Source organism: Ctenopharyngodon idella, chromosome 10, assembly GCF_019924925.1.
Source record: "Ctenopharyngodon idella isolate HZGC_01 chromosome 10, HZGC01, whole genome shotgun sequence".
Taxonomy (NCBI): domain Eukaryota; kingdom Metazoa; phylum Chordata; class Actinopteri; order Cypriniformes; family Xenocyprididae; genus Ctenopharyngodon; species Ctenopharyngodon idella.
Genome location: NC_067229.1, coordinates 10803097 through 10820638, shown reverse-complemented (window position 1 = coordinate 10820638; position 17542 = coordinate 10803097). Strand labels below are relative to the sequence as shown.

The 17542-nt window shown below is 37.8% G+C and overlaps 1 protein-coding gene across 1 annotated transcript; it reads left to right on the top strand.

The window, feature by feature from the left end:
• The first annotated feature begins 13939 nt into the window (after positions 1–13939).
• Positions 13940–16325, top strand: si:dkey-172o19.2 (nuclear factor interleukin-3-regulated protein). Its single transcript, XM_051911351.1, has 2 exons — positions 13940–14106; positions 14875–16325. The coding sequence occupies exon 2, from the start codon at positions 14879–14881 to the stop codon at positions 15866–15868; it is 990 nt and encodes a 329-aa protein (XP_051767311.1). The 5' UTR covers positions 13940–14106; positions 14875–14878; the 3' UTR covers positions 15869–16325.
• Positions 16326–17542: the final 1217 nt, after the last annotated feature.

Genomic DNA, 17542 nt, shown 5'->3' with positions numbered 1-17542 from the left:
AAGTTTGGGGCAGATCGGACACTGCATGACTGTGTTACAACAACTTCCTGTTTCGTGACGAAACATCAAAATTTGTCAGGCCGCCACGGACACGCCCTTCAGCAAAAACTCTAGATCTTCGCAATTTAACGTCTCAAAGGCCTTTAGATTAGACTGACCAAATATGATGTTAATCTGATTAAAGCTCTAGGAGGAGTTCGTTAAAGTACAACGTCTGGAAATGGCAAAAACTGCAAAAATTTTGCAGATAAAATTCAAAATATCTCACTTCCTGTTGGGTTTACAGATTTTGCACCCAGAGACTTTTTTGTAGGTATTGGGCTGTTACATCCATCTACCGAATTTCATACCTGTACGTGAAACGTAGCACGAAGGGCGCTTAATTGAAATTTTGTAGGTGACGCTATGGAGCCACACCTAATTCTGAAACCCATATCAGATGTAAATTTTCACCACTTCTGACGCGTGTGCAAAGTTTCATGAGTTTTCGAGCATGTTTAGGCCCTCAAAAATGCGATTCATTTCTGAGAAGAAGAAGAATTGGCCAAGCAATTACAATAGGGTCCTCACACCCATCAGTGCTCGGGCCCTAATTAACATCATTTAATTAAATCACTACAACTTATCAAATAAAATCATCTTTATGTCCATAAAACTTACAACAGACACATTTGCTTAAGACAGATATTATTGCATAAAACTTATCCTGACTGAGTTGTCATACTTTGATGATTCTTAACTTCTTTTATTTACTGTTAATGGATGATCTGACTTTCTTCAAACATGTTACAGTACATATTAAACATATCTCAGTTTGACTGTAATAGCAGATATTTTCGCAGTGCGGTTAGGGTTGGTGGGTGTAAAGTGGATTAAGTGACCTAGTTGCTCTATACCAGAGCGCTGAAGCCATTGCAGAAACTTTACCAGACTAGAGCAAAAGCAGTGAACTAGAGCAAAAGCAGTGGTTTTGTAGAGGAAATAGCACAGAAGGATGCAGATGCGGTAGTAGGACCAGTGCCCGTGCACCAGCAGCAGCCTGTGGAGAAAGCTGAAATCTGCTTTGTGGACATTTAAATTTAAAAATTTGAGAATTTTAGATTAGTCTTTGCTTACCCATGTTTCACAGTTTGATCTCCATTCAGCTCATGAGCCCAATGGAACTTGGTGTCTCTGCAATTGAAAGAATAATAACGATGTTGAGACATTTAGACAAGAATCTCTCCACAGTCTGATATAATTAAAAACGTTTTTATTTTTTTCTTTCTGTAATGACTGAAATGATCATTTCAAGTAAATATATATATAATATATATATATATATATATATATATATATAATTAACATTTTCTTGGTATTTTTTTGTTTGTTTGTTTTTTGTTTCCTAGTTAATTATCGTTAGTAGAATGTCAAAAGTGGACTATCGAAATAAAATGTAACCTAAGTTTATTTTATTTATATTAATTGTTTTATTTATATATAAAGTACATTACAAAATACATTATTTTGTCTTATTTTTGGGATTGTCTTAATATTTTAACATTTGATTTTTTTTTTTACCTTTAAATTGACTGTTTTAGGTACATGACACATTACATTTGCATGTGTAATAAATGTATTTTATTAAAAATTACGCCACTTGCATTTAATATATATATATATATATAAACCTAACAAAAAGGCATATGTGATAGCATAAGAAAATGTTGCAGTTTTCCTTCTCACTTGAATGTATCTTTTAAGACTGTTTGGATATTTTACTGCGAGAAACAAAAAACAGTTTTCTGCAGCGTTATTTATTCATTTTATTTTTTTATTCAATTCTGTGTTAAGGATCAGTCAGTTGAAGTCCATCAGTTCTGGTGTTTGGCCAGAGGGAGATGCTCTTACCCATCAATGTTTCTACATAGCAAAGACTGTGTGGTTCAGAGAGTACAATATTGCATCTTTTATTATAAGTGAAAACAGCATTGGTTGAGTTTGTGACTAGTGAAATGTCTCTAATTCCACTTGCTACGTCAGCAGCCAGATCTCTACACCCACACTCAAACATTCAGGGGTGGCTCAACTTTGATAAACCATGGCATATAAAGGAGCACAGTGAATGAAACAGCCAAGATGCACAAAGCAGCATATTTTACACCCCTCAGCAACCGTACGCTAACCACTAGGCAATACACAGATGATTCATAAGGACAAACTTGGTTTTAACTTGCAATTAGTGTGTGGTGACATGCCGTGCCATGGCGGTTGTGTGGATAGAAAGTACTGACTAAAATTTTCCTTTGTATTTCTAATTAATGCCTGATGTGAGCTTGTAAACATCCCAAAAATATGTTTTATGAATAATAATAATAAAATAAATGCATTAAAAATGCAGCAAAATGCAATAAAAGCAGTAGGCCTACATGAAATAAAGCCTTTTACAGTGATGGTTAAACACTGGTTTAAAACAAACCAGAACTGTTCCAGGGTTGAAAGTACGATCCTTAATGTCATCACACCCCTTTGAAATAGTTACTTTATTTGTTGTACAGCCTAAAATCAAAACCCATTCCAAAAAAAAAAAAACTTTTCCAGCTTTATTTACAAATTGTGCCTTACAACATCAGTAATGGTGAATGGCGAAAAGCAAACACAGCACACCACCCAAAACGCACCATACCTACTGTGAAGCATGGGGGTGGCAGCATTATCTTGTGGGGATGTTTCTCTGTTTCAGTGGGGACTGGGCAATTGGTCAGGACTGAAGGGAAAATGAATGTTGCCAAGTACATCCAAATTCTTGAGAAAAACCTGCATCCCTCTGCTAGACAGTTGAAGATGGGCAGGTCATTCACCTTCCAACACGACAATGATCCTAAACATACTGCCAAAAGAACAACGCCATGGCTTAAAGTCCCGCTGAAATCAAAATTTAAGTTTTTTAGCTTTTAGTATTAATATGTTAGCCTTAAGGTTATGAATAAGCTGGTGTGTTCCAAAACAATGACAAAATTCGCATTTAGGAGATATAAGCATTCAAAACTTACAAACACTCACTTCCGCTAAAATGGATGCCAGATTTTCATGACATCAAATATGCTTTCCATTGATGCGAATGAAGTCCGTTTTCGCGTTAATGTCATGTGAACCGCCACAACGCGAGTAGTCTGCTTCAGTCCAGAGACATGAGAGCACAGAGCGGATCATATGCGCTAGTCAGCACAGACCATAAAACGTATTGGACCCATTTGAATTCTGCACAGAATGCTATATTTTAAAGTGATATGGAGGAGATTATGAGGAGAAACCAGTTTCCTTAGAGATTCGAAGGAAACCAAAGCTTTACCGAGCTCAGAGGCTTTGGCCGAGCTGTGATATAAACGAAACGCTATTTGCTATTTTTTAAAAGGGGGCAGGGCTATTCGATATATTCCACTCTGTCTTTCTGTTTCAGTTTAAATTATGTGAACACACTGAATAATGCTGCGTGTTCCAAGACACTTCAGTGGGCCTTTAAGGATACGAAGGTGAATGTCCAAGAGTGGCCAAGAGAGCCCTGACTTGAAGAGAGCAGTCCATTTCTGCTTACCGCGGAATTTGACTACACTTGAGCAATTCTGCGACAAAAAATGGGCAAATATTCCCCAATCTAGGTGTGCAAAGCTAGTACAGACATATCCACAAAGATTAATGGCTGTAAATAAAGCAAAAGGCGACTCTATAAAGTATTAAATTTAAAATTTAATTTAAGTAATAAATTTGTATTAATTTTCAGAACTGTGCTTTTCCTTTCATTACTTTGATGTTGTAAAGCAAAGTTTGTAAATACAGCTGGAAAAAGTTTTTTTTGTTGTTTTTTTTTTTTTTTTTTAATGGGTTCTGATTTCAGGCTGTGCGACAAATAAAGTAACCATTTCAAAGGGGTATGATGATTTTCTATAGGCACTGTATAGTTAAAAGTGTTAACAAACGGTAAGCAGGGTTGATAGGTTTGTTATGTTTTTTATACATAAAAGCCTTTCTGTGGGCTTGAGATGCAACATAACAGTCAAATTTACTAAATGAAACTAGTTAATTTTACTCAAATGTTATTTAAGAGTTTATTGTACTTAATAGAAAAAAGTTATGTAAATTCAACTGATTATACTTAGCAGAACTTAAACTAAATGAGTTAAAGCAGATTTTCTATTATAACATGATTACAGTTAAATGTTTGCAATATAAAGCAGTATAACGGCTATTTTTGTACAGGTAAAATAACTGAAAGCCAATGCCACCGAAAGCCGGACACATTCAAGTTACAAATGACCGCGCCCGCTCTTTCGTGGAGGGTGTCATAATCCAAAAAGCCATCCCGAAAACAACATTGATATGAAACATACCCTCATATTTCGCATTTAGACATGTTTAAGCATTAGCAGTTTAAAACTTCCTATAACAGTAAAGGAAACCCACAAGTCTGCATGACCACAGCAAGAATGAAGAAAGTATCTGCCACTCGCTGGAACAGTTAACAAGTTATGATGAAGAAAGGTCAGGTCAGGGGGTGTATATTTGTAGCTCCGCACCAAGTTGCTCTGGAAACAGCCCATTAGGAACGTGTTAAGAAATATTATTCGATAAACATTATTCAGTGCTTCCATGACTACTTTCCCAAGTCAATATGATAAAAAAAAAAAAAAAGTTTCTAACCGCAAAAATAACGGCTCCGGCGGAAACATTGGAAAGATATGCAGTGTAACGACTCATGAAAACGACCGTTGACCTTAAATTCCCAAATGTCATCATCAAAAGGTTTAAAGAGACGGTTTAAGCTCTCACGACATGCATTAAGTTTCATTTTCCTGATACATGATTCATGTTTGGCCACGCAATTGACAATGAAGCATCTCACATGCGGTTTGTAAACTGAAAAGTTTCAAAAGTTGGACATTTAAGTTAAAATGTCCATGCATTTGCATTAGAGGTAGAAGCACTTTAAAGATCTAGAGGACACACTGGACTGGACACACAGGAACATTTGAATTACCTTGTCACCTATCCCATTCTGGTCTTTAGTACACAATTTATGTATCCCTGCCCCTTGGTTTGTATTTTCACAGCTTGAAGGTTAGATCTTACAGATTTATATATGAACAGCTTGTTTTAAAATCTTCCCGGTCTACTGACATGTGTCACGGCATCCGTTTCAAACATTACAATGCTCATAACTCTACAATAAGTAAATCCACTTAACCAGCTAATTACTCTTCAACAGCGACACCATAGAAATATACAGAGCTACTGCAAAAACATTAGTTCAAACACAAAATTATCAAGATGATTTTTTTTTTAAAATTTAATTAAAATTTTGGTTGATTGTTAATTGATAACTATTGTTTATGGTTTGTCATTTTGCAAATGAAAGGTTATGTTGAGTGCATTCCATCCTCCAACCTTTCAGTTCTGACTCAGATTGCTTTTCTAAGCAGTCAGACTGTTTTTGCTTAGCAGACCATTAAAAATCCAACTAAAAAAATTATATCTGTAACTCCTTCATTTTATTAACCATATTGTCTCATTGCTTTAAGTCCGAAGGCCTTAGGTCAGAGGTTTAGCGACTGAACAGATTATTTATGTTCATTCATTATGATTTTGCTCCTTGTAGTACTCTTTTCTGTTTAATTGTCTATTAAAGATGAAATAGTTCTGATCACGTTTAGGTTTGAAGAGAGCACTTCACCCATTGTGTAACTGCTTGAAATAGCACAAGAAGCAAGGGGAAAAGGTTATAAGTGCTTAAAGGGTTAGTTCACCCAAAAATGAAAATAATGTCATTAATTACTCACCCTCATGTCGTTCCACAACCGTAAGACCTTTGTTGATCTTTAGAAGACAAATTAAGATATTGTTGATGAAATCCGATGGCTCATTGAGGCCTCCATAGACAGCAATGCCATTCAAACTCTCAAGATCCATTAAGGTACTAAAAACATATTTGAAAAAGTTCATGTGAGTACAGTGGTTCTATCTTAATATTATAAAGTGACAAGAATACTTTTTGTGCGGCAAAAAAAAACAAAATAAAGACTTTTCAACAATATCTATATAGGCCTATTTCAAAACACTGCTTCAGAGCTTTACGAATCGAATCAGTGGATCGGAGCGCCAAAGTCACGTGATTTCAGCAGTTTAGCCGTTTGATAAGAGATCCGAATCACTAATTCGAAACAAAAGATTCATAAAGCTCAGAAGCTTCATGAAGCAGTGTTTTGAAATCGACCCATCACTAGATATTGTTGAAAAGTCATTATTTTGTTTTTTTGGCGCACAAAAAGTATTCTTGTCACTTTATAATATTAAGATAGAACCACTGTACTCACATGAACTGTTAGTATTCGCTAGAATCCATGATACCATGTATCTGAACAAGATGTCTAGGACCTCCAGCAGAAAAATAGGCCCACAACATTAAAGATCCAGCAGTATATTTAACCGTGGGCATGGGGTACTTTTTATCCATGTGTGCACCAAACCGGTCTGCTGGGTTTGCTGACAAAAAGCTCTTTTTTTTAGTTTCATCTGACCATAGAAGCCGGTCCCGTTTGAAGTTCCAGTCTTGTCTGACAACTGAATATGCTGGAGATTGTTTCTGGATGAGAGCAGAAGATTTTTCTTTAAACCCTCCCAAACAACTGGGGATGTAGGTGCTGTTTGATCATTTTTTTTTTTGGCTTTCTGGGACTCAAGACTCAACTAATCTCTGCAATGCTCCCGCTGTGATCCTTGCAGAGTCTTTGGCCACTCAAACTTTCCTCCTCACTTCAAATTAGGACGATTTGGACACACGTCCTCTTCCAGGCAGATTTGTTACATCTTTAGTTGATTGGAACTTCTTAATTATTGCCCTTATAGTGGAAATGGGGATATTCAATGCTTTAGCTATTTTCTTACAGCCACTTTCTATTTTGTGAAGCTCAACAATCTTTTGCTGCACATCAGAACTATTTTCTTTGGTTTTACTCATTGGCCACGTACACACTGTAAGTTTCAGGAGTGACAACCGCATTTAAATGCGGGAGGGAATCCCCTAAATTATCGTTACATGTGTGTACGGAACACAACTCACTCTCGAAAATGCGATGATTGACAGCTTGGAAACCATAGCGACGTTCTGGCGTCTCTAGTGTTTGGTATCCGTTATCGTGACCAAAGTAATATTAAAGTGACAAAACACTCGTTATTTTCAGCAATTGAGCTAAACACACTAACACAGTCGACGGAGGCGTCGTGTTTTGTTTATGCTTGTACAGGTGCTGGTCATATAATTAGAATATCATCAAAAAGTTGATTTATTTCACTAATTCCATTCAAAAAGTGAAACTTGTATATTATATTCATTCATTACACACAGACTGATATATTTCAAATGTTTATTTCTTTTAATTTTGATGATCATAACTGACAACTAAGGAAAATCCCAAATTCAGTATCTCAGAAAATTAGAATATTACTTAAGACCAATACAAAGAAAGGATTTTTAGAAATCTTGGACAACTGAAAAGTATGAACATGAAAAGTATGAGCATGTACAGCACTCAATACTTAGTTGGGGCTCCTTTTGCCTGAATTACTGCAGCAATGCGGCGTGGCATGGAGTCGATCAGTCTGTGGCACTGCTCAGGTGTTATAAGAGCCCAGGTTGCTCTGATAGTGGCCTTCAGCTCTTCTGCATTGTTGGGTCTGGCATATCGCATCTTCCTCTTCACAGTACCCCATAGACTTTCTATGGGGTTAAGGTCAGGTGAGTTTGCTGGCCAATTAAGAACAGGGATACCATGGTCCTTAAACCAGGTACTGGTAGCTTTGGCACTGTGTGCAGGTGCCAAGTCCTGTTGGAAAATGAAATCTGCATCTCCATAAAGTTGGTCAGCAGCAAGAAGCATGAAGTGCTCTAAAACTTCCTGGTATACGGCTGCGTTGACCTTGGACCTCAGAAAACACAGTGGACCAACACCAGCAGATGACATGGCACCCCAAACCATCACTGACTGTGGAAACTTTACACTGGACCTCAAGCAACGTGGATTGTGTGCCTCTCCTCTCTTCCTCCAGACTCTGGGACCCTGATTTCCAAAGAAAATGCAAAATTTACTTTCATCAGAGAACATAACTTTAGACCACTCAGCAGCAGTCCAGTCCTTTTTGTCTTTAGCCCAGGCGAGACGCTTCTGACGCTGTCTGTTGTTCAAGAGTGGCTTGACACAATGAAAGCAACAGCTGAAACCCATGTCTTGCATACGTCTGTGCGTAGTGGTTCTTGAAGCACTGACTCCAGCTGCAGTCCACTCTTTGTGAATCTCCCCTACATTTTTGAATGGGTTTTGTTTCACAATCCTCTCCAGGGTGCGGTTATCCCTATTGCTTGTACACTTTTTTCTACCACATCTTTTCCTTCCCTTCACCTCTCTATTAATGTGCTTGGACACAGAGCTCTGTGAACAGCCAGCCTCTTTTGCAATGACCTTTTGTGTCTTGCCCTCCTTGTGCAAGGTGTCAATGGTCATCTTTTGGACAACTGTCAAGTCAGCAGTCTTCCCCATGATTGTGTAGCCTACAGAACTAGACTGAGAGACCATTTAAAGGCCTTTGCAGGTGTTTTGAGTTAATTAGCTGATTAGAGTGTGGCACCAGGTGTCTTCAATATTGAACCTTTTCACAATATTCTAATTTTCTGAGATACTGAATTTGGGATTTTCCTTAGTTGTCAGTTATAATCATCAAAATTAAAAGAAATAAACATTTGAAATATATCAGTCTGTGTGTAATGAATGAATATAATATACAAGTTTCACTTTTTGAATGGAATTAGTGAAATAAATCAACTTTTTGATGATATTCTAATTATATGACCAGCACCTGTATAGCCAGTTTCACACAGCGCGCGGCACTCATTCTGTGTTGCCATGGTCACTCATTATAAGCTTTTTGGGCTCGTCTCATAAAGCAAACGGGTTTATGGAGTTATTAAAGTAAGCAGACATGAATCGCGATTTTCAGCATAAAGCATTTGGATAGGCTTGTGCTTTCCCTGTGATCCGCCGCGCATACACGAGAGACACACGTTACACCGGTGCACGTAAACATCATTAACAACTAGTTGTTAAGTTCGGTTCCGTACACACTGCGTGGAATTTCTGTAAATGCGGTTGTCACTCCCGTATTTTACTGAACTGTGTGTGTACAGAACGCGATTAAGCACTAAAAGGTGAACTGATAACCGAATTTAGCTGCGGTGTGTACGTGGCCATTGTGATGAATGATTAAGGGAATTTGGCCTTTGTGTTTCCTCATGTTTATACTCCTGTGGAACAGGAAGTCATGGCTGGACAATTTCATGTTCATGATCACCCTGGTGTACTAAAAAAATGTAAATATGAATGGGAATATACTTCAGAGATATTTTACTCATAAAAAATTTTTGGGGGGTGCCAATAATTGTGGCCAACGTGTTTTGGAGAAAAACATTTATTTCATAATGTGACTTTCCCCCCACTTTCAATTCTTTTCCTTCAATGAAAGGTTAGATTTTTGCTAATTTTATGAATTAAAGATCAAAAGGATAAACAATGCAGATTTATTTTTACAGTCATCTTTGATCATATTTATCAAGGGTACCAACTATTTTGTCCACGTCTGTATATATAAGAGAACGATACAGAAAGCAATTGTTGTTGGTTAGAATGGTCTTTTGCGTTGTAGACCTTACTTCTCAAGTAAGATGTCTGAAAAAAAAAAAAGAGTAAATACATCTATTATATTTTATATGGTATATGCAATATGTAAATATATATGTATCATGTATGTATATTAAAAATATTGTCCTCGGGTATGATATTTTGTTTTTTCTTAGTTAAGCAGACTGAAAAGTTGAGCAGATATAGCAGTTGTTATGACTTTATCTTGTTATTGTTGTCATCTATCATTTTCACTTCTCCTTTTTGTTTCATGGAAACAGATATAACTTTACACATAAGCGAGATGCCACAACAATCTAACCTAAGCCAGGAAGTTTGCTAGCACTAAAAGTGTCTGAGAACAGCATTAGGTGTGAAGAAGACTGGTGTGTTAGCATGTATATGGTGCAAAGAATGACATATTTCTCAGATACTGCAGTGAGGACATCTGTGCTACCTAATGTTTAATTATATCCTGATGAATACTAGATAACTGGATGGTTAACAGAAACAACACCGCTATGCTTTAGGCCGACTCAATACTCTTCACCTAGTGCTCCATCTAGTGGCTTCCAGAGACACTGCAGCTAAATTAGCATCCATTCACCTGATGCAAGACCATATAAAAGGGCCCAAATGAAGATGCTCATCTTCCTCATTTCATATCATGACCTGTCTCATTTCAAATCAAAGGATTTCCCTCACGGTGGCCCCTGTGTGCGTGCTATCAAAACTCGGTGGGCTGCGCTGAAGGCTTGTAGGAGGTTTGACAGCACGTACGTGTGTGTGTGTGAGATAACACGTCTCAAGTCCTATCAAGCTCATCTATTTTTACATGTGGCCCCTCTCAGATGGAGAGTGGTTTGCAAGATGAGAGGAGAGCCAGACCTGCAGAGCCGTTGTGACCGGTTGACCAGGTTGCTATTGGCAATGCTCCATTACAGTTTAACTGTTGGCCCATGCCTGTCAAACCGCAGCTCAGCGCTCATATCTCGCTCTCAAAGCCTCACCGCATGCAGTTCCACAGGTGCTGATGGAGGCCTACTAAAGGGTCTGTCGATGCCCATTATCAAGCACTGCAAATGATCCCAATATCAATCAGAACAAAGTGAATATATTTATATTGTACATGCATGCCATATGTGGCCTTGTGGGAAATCATGAGAGCGAAAAATGGTATTGTACTAGTTGTGTGTTATATTTATGTGCAAGTACAGTAGTTTAAAGCTCAGATATGTATTAATACTCAACATTAATGGTTAGGAACAATGAAAAATCTTCCAAATGTCTTATTTTGACAATTACGTACACTACAAGTCTAAAGTTTGGACCGATTTGACTGAATTTGTGATGTACAGGCTTATTCTTGAAATTAGTTTTGTAGACAAAAATATAATCGTGGGCATATATCAATTTCTGTATAGCACTGCAGTGCAATGTGCAGAGCTGAAATCTAGAGAAAGGCCGGCAACTTTAAATAAGTTCAAATAAAAGACATTTTGACTCATATATTTCTTATTTTATATAAAATATAAGATTTAACATTTGTTTGTTATATAATTTCCAGACTTTCATTAGTGTGATGTTATAGTTTTGATGAATTTACTAGCATCCATACATCACATTCATGTAGCCCGTGACTTTTGTGCATTTTGTTTGATAGTTGCTGAAAAAGGGTGTCAATCACTCCTAGAGGTCAAAGGTCAAAAGAAATCGTTCAAAAGTTTGGGGTCGGTACAAAAGTGTTTTTGAAAGAAGTCTCACCATGGCTGTATTTATTTAATACAAAATAGCAAAAACAGTAATGTCGTAAAATATTATTGCAATTTAAAATAACTATTTTAATATTTATTCTATTCCTGTGATGCAAAGCTGAATTTTCAGCATCATTACTCCAGTCTTCAGTGTCACATGATCCTTCAGAAATCATTCCAATATTCTGATTTGTTGCTCAAGAAACATTTATTATTACTATCAATGTTAAAAACAGTTGTGCTGCTTATTTTGGAGAAACCGTGATCCATTTCTTTCAGGATTCTTTAATGAATAGAAAGTTCAAAAGAACAGGATTTATTCAAAACAGACTCTTTTTTAACATTGTAAATGTCTTTACTGCCACTTTTGATCAATTTAATGCATCCTTGCTGAATAAGTTTTAATTTCTTTAAAAAAAAAATCTTATTGACCCTATACTTTTGAACGTATATAGCTATGCCAGGCTCTTTAAAAGTCTGTATAAGCTCTTTTCCAAATTTTAAACATCTCTTGCATTACTTTTCATTGAATCCATAACTTAAAACACATATGAATACAGTTTTATCATGATGGATACCTTTCTTGTGAAAAAGCCTCAGATCTTACTTGAAGAAGTTAAAGTCTCAGCATCACCATTTCCTGGGCCTTTCCAGCCACCCTAAACAATTATTTGCCTACAATTTGAAGTTTGAACTACTTACACTATAGAACAAAAAGCACACAGAAAATGTCAAGACTCCAAAAGGCTCAACATCTAATGTAAAATATCAGCAAAATCATCTGTTTTCTGGGAAGTGAGTAGGAGGCTATGAATGAGGTTTGTGGGGTATACCCCAGACTACTGCTCTGCAGACGCTGCTTTGGTTTCTGTTCCGACGAACGAGTCAAAAATGGGAGAGGGGCTAGTTAAAATGAGGTCGTTGTGAGGAGAAAACACTGACGACTCAGAGACAGGAAGTGGTTTGAATTCATTTGAGAAAGAAACACAGGGGGTGACTGAAGTTACTGTACAGACAAACAATGCAGCTGATCTGTATGCAAAAGGTGATAGCCCTGACAGCACAAACTTCATCTCGTGAAGGCTGCGGCGAACGTTCGTCCTCGTTCGCACGTGCACTTGCAGCATACCTGAAAACGTGGTATTTTTTGCACATTTTCAACAAAGACATCGATTACCTGGTTGAACTGGGACGTGTGTGCGCGCATGTGACTACGCACACCGTGTGAGGGGGCTGTGTGCGGTAAACAAAACAGTACATCTGAACTAAGGGTTATGTCCCACGTTAAAACATTTGAGTTCTGTGGAGCTTTGAGGTGGCGTTATGAGTCACTAGGCACCAGAAGGAGAAAAATCACAGAGCGATCCAACAGCTATTCGATGAGTCACCGGTAAACACCAACAGGTAGGCCTATGTCACCCCATCAACACCCTTTGCGACCACTGCGACCCCAAGCTCTGAGAATGATCCAACACGCTTTAAACATTCCAACAACATCTTGGGCTTGAGTGAATTATGTATGCCCCATTTTCATTTTGAAGACACAAACTGTATTCAAATGTCACATGTGGCTTATTCTTCAAGCTAGAGTCTTGTAACCACAGATGATGCATAGCACTAATTACCTCTCATAAGTTAAATGAAGGCAAAACTTGCATCGATATCTAATTCATCAGTTGATTTGCATTATGCATTTAATATTTCAAAACATTTTTTTTTTTTTTTTGCAGCTTATTCAGAGTAATGTCAACCTAATGGTGGTTGGAAGTGGAGCTGCGGCAAGTCGAACTTCATAAAGTTGCTGTAACCCTGTGGCGCAAGCTTCAAACCAGCATTATGTTTCACACAGACACAGATTTAGTCATAATCTAGAACACAAAAACATTTTCTGTGGAAATTTGGAAGGACAGTCCCAGATGACAACCGTAAACTCTGCAAAAACCTCTATTTTTTCATGCAAGTCATTCTCAGTAATCTGTTCTTTTTAACCACAAGAAACAATGTTTTACATGATCTTACCATCAGGAGTTTCAGTTTTTATTGCGCTTCATCTTCTTCATTTGACTGACATTCTAACACTTTCTGAAGAATTTGGTTTGCTAAGAAATGATGAATACTTGCGTATATTAAGCAGAATATAATAAATAAATACACAACAACACACATATGCCCAATACTAGCATGCTATTTGAATTGTGAAGTTAGGCCTCAACATGAATATTGGCTTTTATATGCACATACATCCAGACTGACAGGTCTAAATGGAGAGAACTAAACAATAACTGGGAGAAATGCAAAACGTAAACAGAGAAATGTAAAATGTAAACAAAATATCAAAATGATGAGTGTGCCAGCAATAATTTCTGTTTTTCATTCTTTTAAAAGTAGAACAAACAAAAGAGTGAGTCATAACTTAAACCACTGGTTTGAGATACTTGTTTGCAAGTCTCCGCCTCCATATCTAAGGAAGGAAGATGTGGTCCTCACCTACTACTCATGCAATAGGCATGTGTGTGCATATCACATGTGCCACCTTGTCTGTTATTGGTTGGTGACTCTTCGAATGTTTCCAGCCAAAGAGTTTTTTTTTAAGCTCATGTCCTTTAATTCATTTACACTTTCTAGCATCATTCCTGTGGCAGCAGCGTAAGGTAAGGCAAAGCGAATGTTTCTCGCCACGGTTATTTTCAGTTACTGTATTTATATTCTGTACGCAGACTTAAAAATATTGAATTCATTAAATAATTGAAATGTCAGACATGCAGTAATTTAATTCTAGATTGTTGCAAGAAGCAGAGGCAGTTTTCATATTCACCAAACCAAAATATATTGCTTTAGAAAATAAAATGAAGTCACAAAATGAATAGACGCTATTTGATGCTATGTCAATTTTGCAGATATGCAATGGTTTCAAATGACCTACAAACAGTTTTGCTTTTAGCAAAGTGAAAAATTAAGATCTTTATCCATGGTTAACCCTCACCAAAATTGGTCTTATCAAGGTTGTATGCATCAGAGCATCATTAATTCAGCATGATGCATTTCTCACAAACTACGTATATCATTATTTTGCACATTTAAAATCATGATTTGCCTAGTATGTTTCACTGGTAGGCTTACAAACTTCTCATGTCTATATTTATCCTCTTTCTAACAGGAAACTGCAGTATGTACACTAATAAGTGATAATGAATTAAGTTGCATATTATAATGCACGCGTATTCTTAAACGGAAGAGGAAAAATCAAGTTCTTTTGCAGTGTTCTTCTTCAATTCTGTACAGCAAAACCAATCATTGTTATTATTGCGATTCTCTAAACAAATACATATATATATATATATATATATATACACACTTTTTTTCCAAAGTATTGGTTTGAAACTGGGGCCTACTGATCATCAAGCTCTTTGTCTTTCCAGAACAATGAGCACCATAAGAAGTCCCGAGCATCTAGCAGACGCTTGTCTTCCGTCCTCCACGGGCGAGATCTCAACAAGCAAAGATGAACCTGGAAGTCTAAGCAGGCTTCTGCCACTCACCGGCTCATCTGCACTGGCACGACGACTGTTTCACCTCCAGTCGTATCGCAACCCACTCGTACCCAGTAGACGACGTAAACGCGAGATGACCCCTGCTGAGAAAAAGGATGCATCGTATTGGGTCAAGCGGCGGAAGAATAACGAGGCTGCCAAGCGTTCCCGCGAGAAGCGACGACTCAACGACTTCATGCTGGAGGGACAGCTTCTGGCGCTGAGTGAGGAGAACGCCCAACTCAGGGCAGAGGTGCTGAGTTTACAGTATCACATGGGAATTGGGCGAGGTCTGGACGTCAATCATCCCATGATGCCATTCCACTATCCTGTTGCGTCCCATCTCAAGCCTTCCCTGTGGGGTTTGGGTCCCGGTACTGCTGCTCTTTCAGCAGAAGGTCCAGAGCGGTACCCCTCTTGGCCACAGCATAGCTCATCTCCATTCATCTCACCTTTGAGGGTGCCTCCTAAAAGTGCCGACCTACCTTCACAGATTAGCCACTTAGATGACAACGCTGACCGAGTGGAGTCAGATCCAGCATCTCACCCCCAGGTCTCTTCCAGCAATGACCCACCAAGCCACCCACAACTGTTTCCGGCCCAGAGAGCACCTGCAGCCTCACCGCCCCCTCCTCACCTGCTGCCCGGGTTGAGCCACTCTGCCACCCAGCACAACAACCAGATGTTACCTTGGGGCTTGTCGTCTTTGTGTCCATCTCCCCTTCATCCCAACTGGCCGTTGTCCTTGCCTCTGTCACTACGAGACACAGACGGATCTCATAATGGAGGAAGGTCCCTCTGGAACTTCAACAGCAGGTACAGCATGCTGTCTGCTGAGATCTCAGGACAGCTCAGAAGAATATTTTGCCCGGAGAACTCTTAATCAGCAATAATGCTGCCTGAACAGTACTTTTATTATGATAATAAACTGCTTAAAGGGATCGTTCACCCAAAAATGAACATTCTGTCAACATTTACTCACCCTCGTCCTTCCAAACCTGTATGACTGTCTTTCATCTGTAGGACAAAAATATTTTGAAAATTGTCTCAGTGTTCAAATGGGGTCGAACCAGTGTTGTTTTTTTGGACCCCATTGACTTTCATTGTATAGACAAAAACAGTCCTTCAAAGTATTTTCTTTTGTGTTCTGCAGAAGAAAGAAAGTCATATAGGTTAAGAACAGCATGGGTGAACGATCCCTTTAAGGCATTAGCTGTGCTTAATGTAGTGATGCGCAAGCCAACTCCTCCATATACGGCCTGGCAAACGATAGACATAACTTGAAATGTTTATTCTGCAAATATGTGGATTGCAATTAAAGTAATTAATCCTTTGCTTTATCCTCTCGGTTATTTACTTATTGCATATAAATCTGTTTCAAGTTTGGGACTCTACACTATATATTCTCACAGCCACATCATTTAGTGGAAATTATTATTAGTATTCAGGTTGCTTGTGTGAAATACCAGTTCCAACTGATGACACTGAAAACAACCTTTCATTGAAGCCGTTATTCAATAGTGATGTTCCACGTAAAGGAAAAACAGAATAATGAGAAAAAAATTACGTGGCTACCGCAACACAGACAGTAACAGCAAAACTAAAAATGGTTTCATTTGCTGCTGATCGCTGAACTGTCAACTATTTCATATTAATTAAGTGGAATGTGTAATGAGAACAACTATGCTAGTCATTATGTAGTTAATTCTTTATTTATTCTCTACTAATAAATATGGGGTAGGCTACATGTAAAGTAAATTATTAAAGTGATCATGATTAAATATGAAGCATGGTCACAATGAAGATGGTTTTAGGCTGGGGTAAATTTGTCTGATATCTGATTGAACTCAGGCTTGTCAAACCGCATGTTCACACTTCTGGTGTGTGGATGTACATGTACTCGAGTGTGTGAAGAAGAATAAAGACAAATTTACAGGCATAAATAGACCATTTCAGCTCAACAGTACAATAGAGTATTTAATTTAAAGTACTTTTGGTATAATCTTATCTTATTTTCTTTGCCTGTGGTGTACAAGTCTGTCTCTCTCTCTCTCTCTCTCTCTCTTTCTCTTTCTCTCTCTCTCTCTCTCTCTCTCTCTTTCTCTCTCTCTCTTTCTCTCTCTCTCTTTATATATATATATATATATATATATATATAAATAGAACTGACTTCAAATTTTGAATATAGTGAAGAATTTATATATTACGCGGTAAAAAATACAACGATAATTGAGGTACCATTTGGGGTTCCTCAGATCAACACAGTGTCCAAAAGTTTTGGAGGTATCTAAGCATATTTTTGAAGGTGCCTCTATCCTAATCTGTAATCAAGGAACTTCTACAGGCCTATAACTGCCTAAAACCCACTAGCTCTTGAAGGAACTTTTTAGAGAACAGTCCTTTTTGAAACGATGCCTAGATGTTCTCCAATATGATCTACCACTGTTACGATATAAGGAAATGGTGATCAAAAATCAAAAACATTATCTTATTGATAACTGAGATTGTTTCGCATATGTAAGTTGACGAACAATTAAAAATGTTAGCATTTAAGTTA

Coding starts and splice junctions, on each gene's coding strand:
- si:dkey-172o19.2 (XM_051911351.1), top strand. CDS start 14,879: ATGAGCACCATAAGAAGTCCCGAGCATCTAGCAGACGCTTGTCTTCCG.